The sequence below is a fragment of the Solanum lycopersicum genome, chromosome 5 (genome assembly GCF_036512215.1).
Source record: "Solanum lycopersicum chromosome 5, SLM_r2.1".
In the NCBI taxonomy this organism is placed as follows: domain Eukaryota; kingdom Viridiplantae; phylum Streptophyta; class Magnoliopsida; order Solanales; family Solanaceae; genus Solanum; species Solanum lycopersicum.
The window spans coordinates 66,991,802-67,002,744 of NC_090804.1; the positions used below are offsets into that span (position 1 = coordinate 66,991,802).

At 33.0% G+C, this 10,943-nt stretch overlaps 2 protein-coding genes and 1 long non-coding RNA gene across 3 annotated transcripts; 2 read left to right on the forward strand and 1 right to left on the reverse strand.

Annotated features, from left to right (window-relative positions):
* The first annotated feature begins 921 nt into the window (after positions 1-921).
* LOC101245656 (ubiquitin carboxyl-terminal hydrolase 2-like) lies at positions 922-5,876 on the forward strand. The gene is made up of 3 exons (XM_004240163.5): positions 922-1,083; positions 1,766-4,464; positions 5,447-5,876. The coding sequence occupies exons 2-3, from the start codon at positions 1,772-1,774 to the stop codon at positions 5,679-5,681; spliced, it is 2,928 nt and encodes a 975-aa protein (XP_004240211.1). The 5' UTR covers positions 922-1,083; positions 1,766-1,771; the 3' UTR covers positions 5,682-5,876.
* Positions 5,877-5,927: 51 nt separating this feature from the next.
* Positions 5,928-6,618, reverse strand: LOC138348907 (uncharacterized). The gene is made up of 2 exons (XR_011221460.1): positions 6,478-6,618; positions 5,928-6,246 (listed from the first exon to the last, which is right to left on the reverse strand). It is a non-coding gene; the product is annotated as an uncharacterized lncRNA (long non-coding RNA).
* An 810-nt stretch (positions 6,619-7,428) lies between these two features.
* Positions 7,429-10,414, forward strand: LOC138348908 (xyloglucan endotransglucosylase/hydrolase protein 2-like). The gene is made up of 4 exons (XM_069298505.1): positions 7,429-7,595; positions 8,278-8,378; positions 8,847-9,040; positions 9,999-10,414. Exons 1-4 carry the CDS (start codon positions 7,430-7,432, stop codon positions 10,384-10,386), a joined length of 849 nt encoding a protein of 282 aa, XP_069154606.1. The 5' UTR covers position 7,429; the 3' UTR covers positions 10,387-10,414.
* Positions 10,415-10,943: the final 529 nt, after the last annotated feature.

The following is a 10,943-nucleotide window of genomic DNA, read 5'->3' on the forward strand; positions in this document are numbered from 1 at the left end:
GAAAATTATATAATGTTCGACTATCTACTAATTCTTTACCCTAATTAATCTCAAGTCCTCGACCTCCGTATATATTCTCTAATTCTATCTAGGATCAAGACCATGTCCTTAATAATGTATTATTATTATTATTATTATTATTATTGTTATTATTATTATTATTAGGAAAATTATTATTAATTTTATAATTTTAGTGGTACCTCTTCTTACGGTTAGCAAACATATATTAGTAAACCTAAATCGTCTAGGAAAACAATAAACGATTTCTATATATTTGGAGAAGAACGACTTTTCATAGGACTAAATACTTATACACTAATTTGTGATTATTCACATTATACAGTAGAAGACTGCGGAATAATATTTTCAAAACATTCTTCGAAATTATTTAGCGTCAAGAGGTATGTATTAATTTTAATTTATAACTTCTTAGTTATTCATACCTTATTTATAAAATTATTCAGTACTTATCAAGAACTCTTCAACTATATAGTAAATAACCATAATTATTTATTTTTTCAATAAATTAATTTAGCATTAATAATAATAATAAAAAATTTAGATGAAAAGTGTACAGGATTTAATTATAAATGTATTTATTAGTTTCATACAAACGCAAAACACAAGTAATCCTTTTATTTGTTCAAATTTTAGTATAATGAGGTGTTCATAAAGTTAAATCGATGAAAATTAACCGTAATAAATACCTTATAAATTATTCATTTGTTTTGAAATAAAAGAGTAAATTTTGAAATTAAATTTAAAATTAACTTTATCATACATTTGATTATTTTAAATTTATAATTATTATATTAAAATAATATAATTTTCGACTAAAACCTCACATAAAAATTTAATTAATCGAATCTCGCGTATCAAATAACCGACACATGTGGTGGAATGGGCCAAAATGAGCCAAACCCCCCCTCCCCTCCCTGTAGGGCTTGCCATATTGAGGTTTTTTGAATTTGCTCCCCCCTCCCCAAAAACCCCCACACCACAACCCAAATGATGAGTCAATTGATAAATTATTTGAAAATTAACTGAAGAAATCTCTCACCTTTTTTCTCCATATAGTTATTGGTAAATCTCTGGAAAATCCCTTCTCTTTAACTTGTATATGAATATCCTTTGCACTATAATCCATGGATGTAATGTAAAGATTTGAAATGAATGATCTTTAGTCTATTTATGCTTTTATTTAGGTTTTCATGTATCAAAGATTTGTTTTTTTTGGGTATATTTTGAATGAAAATCGATTTTTTTGCTAGCAATTTGTTGTTGTTGATTGTGTTAATTAGAACTTTGTGCTTCTGTGAGTTTCCAGTAATATATAGAATGTTTAGAACTGTATTTGCCTATTTGGTTTGAGCTTAACTCTTGTGTACACTATCATGTCTAACTCTAACTTATGCAATATGGTCATTGAAAATCGAGTAGTCGGTAGATGTGCATTGTCTTGCTGTCTGTTCATACTAGTAGTTGTAGTATTGTTCTAGTATTGTTTTGTTACTATCTGTTGTTTCTTGTACTTCGATTACTTATTTGCTTTGGATTCTTTTTTTCTTGAGTCGAGTTTCTATTAGAAACAACTTTTAAATTTCTACGGACAGGTAAATGTCTCTGTTTGTTGCAGATTGGTAGCCTGAAAAATGTTCTAACTACCCTACTATGTAACCAGTTAAATTGAACAATTAGTATATAAATCATTTGCACTGTCAGTGTATGCTAATTACATCCATTTGATTTTTGTGGTCTTTTTAAGGGAATAATGGGGAAAAGGGCTAAAAAAAAGGCTAGAAGTGGTGTCAAGGAGACGCGGAATCCCGTTGCATCTGCAAATCGTATTGATGAAAAGAGCAGTCCGAATATTGATACTCCTGATGTTGCAGTTTTTGTTGTAAAAGATAGAAAAGAATGTCCACATGTTGATAAGGTTATTGATGTGGGCAAAGTCTCCGCTAAACTTGAATCTTCGGAACCTGTTAGGTGTGAGGATTGCAGGGAAGGAGCAGCTGATAGACAAGCTAGTAGGACAAAAGGTAAGCATGGAAAAAAGAAGGGAAGTGCAGATCCCAAGAAGAAGTCTAAAGCCATTTGGGTCTGCTTAGTATGCGGCCATTTCTCGTGCGGAGGTGTTGGATTGCCTACTACACCTCAGAGCCATGCAGTTCGGCATGCGAGACAATACCATCACCCTCTCGCTGTACAGTTTGAAAATTCTCAATTGCGCTGGTGTTTTCTGTGCAACACACTACTTCATGCTAAAAAAGTAGAGGATGGCAGTGAACAAAAGGATGTACTTGACGACATTGCAAAGATGATTAAAAGGCGTCCGTCTGAAGGGCCTACTACTGATGTGGAAGCTGTTTGGTTCGGGAGTGGGAGTGTCACTAGCGAAATTAAATCAGAAGCTTCTGCTTCTATAAGTGCTGATGGAAAAGGTGGTTGTGCCATTAGGGGATTGGTTAATTTAGGGAACACATGTTTTTTCAATTCGATAATGCAGAACCTACTGGCAATGAATAGACTAAGGGATTACTTTCTTAAATTTGATGGTTTTGCTGGTCCTCTTACCGCTGATCTGAAGAAGCTCTTTACTGACACCAGCAATGAAGCTGCGCTGAAAGGATCTGTTAATCCAAAATCTTTGTTTGGTTCAATATGTACCAAAGCTCCACAGTTTCGAGGATACCAACAGCAGGACAGTCACGAATTGCTTCGCTGTTTACTTGATTGTCTGTGTACTGAGGCATTGACGCGCAGAAAGCTAATCAAATCTTCTCAGGATGACGGTAAATCCCGGAGTTCATGTCCAACGTTTGTCGATGAGATTTTTGGTGGTCGACTCTCTAGCACTGTTAGCTGTCTTGAATGTGGGCACACTTCAGTAGTCTATGAACCATTCTTGGATCTCTCCTTGCCTGTTCAGACTAAAAAACCTCCTTCTAAAGGAGCTCAATCAGTCTCCCATGCCAAAATATCAAAACCTCCAAAGAGAAGTGGAAAAGTTTTTTCTAAAGTTAGCAGAGATGCAGCTTCTCTCAATTCTCAACGAAAGGGAGAGAAATCTCTCAGCCGTGTGTATCCTAGAGTACCTGTCACTGAAGGAATGATACTTCCTTCTGATACATCGCTAGAATCCACTGATGCTGGTGTTATGGCTGATAATACAGGTTTAACTTCACAGGACTCATGTTTCACTCAGAAGTCCCGTAATGAGGAAACTTGCGAGGGTGTGACTAGGCAGTTGGCGATGGTTGATGACTCGACATGGTTAGATTTTCTCGAACAGGAAACACTGCCAAATGTTGATGACGCAGCTTCAGAAGTTGATCACATCGTGACTAATCAAGGTTCTGAAACTGGATCTGTTCAATCTGTTGACCCTTTGCAAAATAATCTGGACGCTGATACAGAGATGAAGTTGACATGTACAAACAGCACTCGTTCTCCTAATGATTTAATGTGTTTGGATGACCAAGGACAATCCAAATCACCAGACTGTGATATAGCTTCTGAATTCAGTAAAAAGCTACTGATTAAAGAGTCTGAAAAGATCAGCTCTGTGGATTCAAATCATGGAACAGATTCATTTACGAGGTTATCGGAAGATGAAGCCCCGTTACGACTACAAGAGTCAGAGATTCTGTTACTTCCATACAAAGAAGTAACCTCAACTGCTGGTGACATGTTAAATGAAGGTTGTGAGGTATCCTCAGCTGCTGTTGGTAGGGAAGAAGTTTCATTTAATGAGCCTGAGTCTGATGCACAGTCTTTGTGCAATGCTTCTGTTTCTCAGGCCAATGGACTGAGAGAAGCTAGTTTTACTGTTTCAAACATCAGCATGTCTGATCCGGAAGAGCTTGATATTACAGATGCTCCTGTATCAGTGAAGAGTTGTTTGGCTTATTTTACAAAGCCTGAGCTTCTTTCCAAAAGTGAACATGCTTGGCAATGTGAAAATTGCACAAAAGTTCTAAAAGAAAAGAGAATGAGATCTAAGAATAAATTGACGAAGCCTAGATCACATAGCATGGTAAATGGACACGAGGACAAAAATCCAGATGGTGTGTCTTCTTCAGGAACATTCCCAAAGGGAACCAGCCCTCGAGCTGATCGAGATTCAGGGTCTTCGCTATCGGAAAACGGCACACAGGAAAATCACAGTGAAACTAGCAGTCAAGTGAATATAGACTATCAGACCAATAAAGTTCAATTGCTGGAAGCTCCGCTGGTTTCTGATATATCTGAATCTGAAGAAAGTGAGAATGAGGAGACAGACTATAAAAGAGTTAGAGTTGAAAGGGATGCAACTAAGCGGATCCTAATTGATAAGGTCCCTCCTATTTTGTCAATTCATCTAAAGAGGTTCCGTCAAGATGCTCGGGGGCGCTTGAGTAAGCTGAGTTGCCATGTCAATTTTAGAGAAGCACTTGATCTGAAACCATATGTTGACACCAGGTTTGTTGATTCTCCTTCATTTTGGGCATTTAATCATTTATGGACTTTTGTGTATCCCTTGTTCATTAGACTGATTCTATTATTTTGTATCATATTTTATGCAAAAAAATCAACAAATAACGGCCAAAAACTTTGGAGTACATAATAGTGAGGTCATGGAATCTTTTGAGACAGAACTTGTCATCGATGCTATTACACTCTTAACATTCGATGTTACTTTGACATTCATTTAATATTTCTTTGAATATCCTGCATGTTTGAGAACTTCAGCACAAGAAATTTATAACAAACTTGTACCTTCTACATAATCGTTCACAGACAGTATAAGAGTGTAGAATGTAAACATCCTATTTAGGAATCTAACTTTTAACTTCTCATTTTACCTTATTGGGATAATTAATAGCCACATAAGTATCTATGACTTGTTTTAGACCATAAGTTTCAAAAGTGTTCCTTTCTTGAACTCTATGCTCACTCGAGTGACATCAAATAAAGTGGGACGGAGGAAGTAATGCTTTGTGCGTGTGTATCCGTGTAACATAACTTACTACCCTTGCTTTTTATCCGATATGTTTTACCACAAAAAGAGAGAAAATACAGCTATGGTTCCCGAGCTTTTTTCCTCATATAATCCACTTGTACTTGATATTCCTCAGCAGCAAGTTGTTTCAGTAAACTGCTAATGCCCTTAATAACTTTTTTTTAAAATCTTTTTAATACACAATACAAGATGAGGTCCAGGGTGTATGCTATATTGCTATTTGTTTATGATAGCGAGGGTGTCAGCCAAAAGCTTGTACTGTGGAGATGCATTCTAGAGAGTTAGAGGTCGTTTGGTTGGGAACAAAGTTATTATGCCATCCATAGTACGTTAGTGATTTCAAAGATTTGTCGATCAAATTACCATATGTTCAATGCACATGCAATATGTCATTTTTTTTATTAAGTTTCTGCTGAAATAGCCTGATGATCGCCTTTGCAGGTACCTGCAGAAGGATACATACAAATACCAGCTTATTGGTGTAGTAGTACATTCGGGTACGATGAGGGGAGGTCATTATGTTGCATATGTTAGAGGAGGTCCCAAGATCACAGGGAAAGAAGAGAACGAGGAAGATTTCGTGTGGTATTATGCAAGTGATACTCATGTTCGTGAGGTTTCATTAAAAGATGTTCTTCGCTCTGAGGCATACATTTTATTCTACGAAGAAACTTGATATAGATTTCTTAATTTATGATAATTTTTTGGTATACACACACAGAAGGAAAAGGAGGGGAGAGTGAGTTATCTCCAGTATCAACACCCATTTTTTATTTTCAAATTTTGATAGTGTAATTGATCAAGGAAGTTACATACTTTAGAATGTAATATTTTAAGAAAGATAATATGATTTGTTCTTTTTTCATGAGAATTGAAATAGTATACTGGATGAAAATAAACATATCAAGGGGCGGAGCTAGACTTCTAGATATAACTTCGATAGAACGAATAGCTCTTGCCAAAAATCATGTATTTGTAATAAGAAATCCACTTAATATGAATAGATAGTTCATCTAGATTATGTGAAATTGAACTTACTATGTAAAATCGAACGATTTTATAACAGTTGGATCTAACTTGTGAGAAACAAAATGTACCTAGAATCAGCAGAAGTATCCCAAATGCAATGGTAGATGAACAGATTGCAGCAGGATGGCCTGCTTGGCTTGTTGCAGCGGGCACTGAAGCTATCCATGGATGGCTTCCTAGAAAACTCGAATCAAGTGTGTGTGGATTCGATCCTAACAGAAGTTAACAGAGATAAGGGCAAGGAGGATCAGGAACACAACTTCTGGAGTTTTATAAAGGGAAAAAAGAAGCAAAATCATGTACAATCAACTGCTGCCTCAAAGCGAATTAATGGCCATGATATCAAGGGAAAAAAAAACAACATTTTCGTTTATTGACAACTGCATCAAATCAAAATGATCGCGATTTCGAGGGAAAGAAGAGTGATTTTTATGCTCGGTTACCTGTTGAATCGAACTCAATGGATGTGGATCGAGTGCTCAGGGAGCATGATCGGCATATCCAGGAAGTTGTTGAACGCGCCTAGGTTGAGAAGAAAATGAGAGCTAAAGTTCAGGTTGAAGGCTGAACGGAAAACTTGGTGGACAAAGCTCGAATCAGTGACTTACAGGTCACACAGAAATAACTTTATCGTTACTTCAAGACTCCCTTCAGACCTGAAGGCTGAAGTAAGCAAATTAAATTACAAATTTAGATCATTTATATTCATCAAGGAACACTCTTTATGTAATTTGCAATCTTGCTTTGAAAACTTTTTACTCTTTTGAGCCGATGGTTTATCAGAAATCGTTTATCTACCCCATGAACATATGGCTAAAATATGCATATATGCACATCATACCTCTCTAAACGCCACTTGTGATATTACACATTTACATTTAGTATGTTGTTGTTCTTATAACCGTAAAGTCTTTTTGTTACTTATAACAGTAAAGTAACTATAGTGAGTATAGTTAAATAATCTCTTTGTTATAAAACTAGGTGAAAAAAGAAATTTCGCTTAAAAGGGTCCAAACTATAAAGAAGTAAAAACAGAAAGAAGTCAGGGATTCAACATCTATATATATATTATGCTTTAGACATACAATACAATTTTTCATCGAACCCCCTTGTGCTATTCTGATTCTGCCCCTAGTTATAAAGGTAAATTTTAGTTACCTTAATGAGAAAAAATACTCTTTTTTTTTGTTAAAGTAGATAAAATTCAGTAAATTTACTATGAGTAAAGTTCAGTTACTTTAATATAAAACTTTTATCATAGCTATAAATTTTTCAGTTATTAAAAGAATATTTATTTATCTAATTACTAAATTTAGGTTACTTTAGAACTCTTCCCCTATTAATTCAACACAACTACAAGAAACAAGTCTCAGTGCAATTTTGTTAAATTACTGAATGGGTTTTCATCTAATAAGTCTAAGTGCTCTTTTATTATTAACTAGAGTTTTTGAAGGTCTAGCTTTACCATTTGATAAAAAATACAACATTTCTTGGGGGAACAACAATGTTAAGTTATTGAAAAATGGAGAAGAAATTCAGCTATCTCTTGATAAATTTTCTGGTGATCTTACCTTTGTAGTTCTCTTTCTTCTTTGTTTTATACCTTTTACACTTCAATTTTGAAAATGCACGTCTAAACACCTCAACTCGTCTTTATTATATTTCGTGCGTGAACATCCAGTACTGATATAACACATAATTCTTGGAGGTGTCTAGATGATCATTTGATTTGATGGAGTGTTCAACTGACACATTGAAAAAAATTTAAAAAATCTAGACATGCATCTTTAAAATTTGAAGTGTTTAGTTGTTAATTGAGACCAGATTAAAACGTATACCTACATTATGTCATTTAAATAGGGTGATGTGTCAAGTTTTGTCCCTTTACTATGTTCAATTGTTCATTCTCTTTTGTTCACATATTATCTTGTATTTGCCTTTGCTATTAACGTAGCTCTAGAGTGAAATAGTTGGATTCCACTTGTCTCTACTATTTAAAATGACTATCAACTTGGAGCTCTAGTGGGGGTAAAAGGAAAAAAATATAGAGTTTTTTTCATTACGATAGGATAAATTAAAGTTAAAACAAAAAGTTTAACCGATAATAAAATTGTTCGATTTCAAATAGTAAGAGGATAATATTACTTTTCTTCTTTGCTATTGTTTTTTAATTTTAAGTTTTTGTTTTCTTAGAATTCTAAATACCAAATGATTTTTTAAAAATAAATAAATAAATTATGCAGGATGTGGGATTGAGTCCAAACAAAGTTATGGCTCTGGATCATTCAAAATGAGAATAAAGCTACCAAGCAAAGACTCAGCTGGAGTAGTGACAACATTTTATGTAAGAACACCTATATACATTCAATTGTTCACTTCTTGAAGAGTTAAAATAATTTAGTTTTTTACCATTTTACAAATATTCATCAAGTTCGGTAAAAAAGATATTGCGTTCAAGTAGGATTTGAGAAAGGATCGTATCCTAATGGGTGTGATAAAAATATTGCATTATTTTTATAATTCAATATCGTGATTTGAGGTCACACGAAGACAACTATACCATTGCTTCAGGACCCCTCTTCCTTCTAGTACTAGATAAACTCTTTTTAAAAAATAAATAAATGTTAGATTGAAGGTCGCAAACATAAATAGAGTAATATAGACAATGAGAATTCATACAACCGATTTTTCTTTGATGTAGTAGTTATTGAATACTTGATTACATTTAAAACTCTAAAAAACCATTATATTGTGGAAATTTTTGTTTAATTTTAAGTTGCTCTAAAAAAATAATTTTTTGATCTTTTGGCAGCTACATTCACATACAAGCCACCATGATGAATTGGATTTCGAGTTTTTAGGTAATAGAAAAGGGAAACCATACATATTGCAAACAAATGTATTTGCAAATGGTATTGGTGATAGAGAAGAAAGAATTCAACTTTGGTTTGATCCAACAACAAACTTTCATGAGTACTCAATCCTATGGAATTCACATCACATTGTGTAAGTTCATTTTTCTTTTCGGTATTCATTCAGTATCTGATATTCACTTTATAATTTTATTAATTCGAATTTGTACCAAAAAGTCCAATTTTAACACTCTTACTCGAACTTCAAGCCTCTAATTTACGCTTTGATAGTAAATACGTAGTAACGTTCCTTTCCAAAATTAAGAAAAATAGATTAATCTAAAATGTAGCAAGTTAAAAATTAGATCAACCAATAAGTTCTTTCAATTTAATCATTCAGTATCCAAAGCTTACTAGTCTGGTTAATTTGGATCCCCATTAGGTAAGCCTATAAAGGAAAGCAATATAATTTTCACATTTCTTAGAATTTTGTGCTTATTTATCACTCAATTTGGTTGTTTAGATCTTTTCGTGACCTTTGATATTGTATTTATTTAGGAGTAGAGTAAGACGTAAATTTTTTCTATAGCAAAAAGTCTTTCATTTTTAAGTCTTATGAAACCAAGGCTTTTTAAGTAGAAGTCATTGAGAGCCTGTTTGGCTCAGCTTAAAAGCTGGTTTTTGACTTATTTAACTGTTTGGCAATACTCAAAATAGCTTATTTTAAGTTAAAAAAAAATTATTTTAAGCCAAAAGTTAAAAGCTGGGGTAGGGGTGCTTTTTTTTTTTTAGCTTATAATCTTTTTAAGTTGACCACATTTTTATGTTTTTTCCCTTAATATTTTTATACAATCTTCAAATTACCCCTATAACTCTAACATCTCTTTCTTCTATTTTTCGCTTTTCACGTTTGGCATAACAACTTCAGCACTTTTATCCAAACGTATAACTGCTTATTTTAAAAATAAGTTTCAGCACTTTCAAAAATACTTTTTTAAAGCTGATTTTACTAAGCCCATCCAAACGGGCCTTGAATCTCAAACATCCTTATGTACCTCTCGATGACATTTACAATTTAATATTTATTGTCTAATTGATTTGTTTATTTGAAGTTTTTTTGTAGATGAAATACCAATTAGGGTTTACAAGAACAAATCATATAGAGGAATTGGATACCCTACACAACCAATGCAATCAGAAGCCACAATATGGAATGGAGAAAGTTGGGCAACAGAAAATGGAAGTCAAAAAATTAATTGGTCAAATTCTCCATTCATAGCTCAATTTCAAGGCTTTAACATTGAAGGTTGCCCTTCTAATTATCATAGTTTAAATTGCAATTCAACAAAGTGGTGGTGGAATTCTAAGAAATTATGGAAATTAACTCTTGATCAAGAAAAATCATATAAAGATATTAGAAGCAAAAATATGATTTATGATTATTGCAAAGATACCAATAGATTTCAAAACATTCCTTTAGAATGTTCAAGTGATTATTAAATATCTAATTTCCTAATGATACATTCGATTTGATGCAATATGAAATATGAAATTTTAAAAGTTTAATTTGATTAACACTTTGTTTCTGTATTGATCTGATAATTATATTTTGCTATTTCTACGATCATATATCTTAACAATAAAAAAAATATCATCTTTAGTAAAATTAAGAAAAATAAGTTATGCGTATAATAACTTATTCCCCGATCCATCTTCTTTACCCTCGTATCCCCATCATTCCACATCCTTAAATAACTCACCCTCAAATTTTCATAATAACTATTTAAGTTATATAAAGGTATTTTTAAAATAATATATTTACTTAGTATTAAAAAAAATCCTTCCTACCAAATACTCTTATTCTCACGTGTTTTTATTTTTATTTTTTGGTTTTCCTAGTTGGTATTCATACGTTGTCCACTATTTCAAATTCACATTGTTTGGAGTAGTATTTAGAAAAAAAAAATTTCACGTATATATATTTTTTTAATTGATATTTAATATTTGTATTATTATTTGAAATTGACACGACATAAAGAAAATGCTCAATTTTCTAT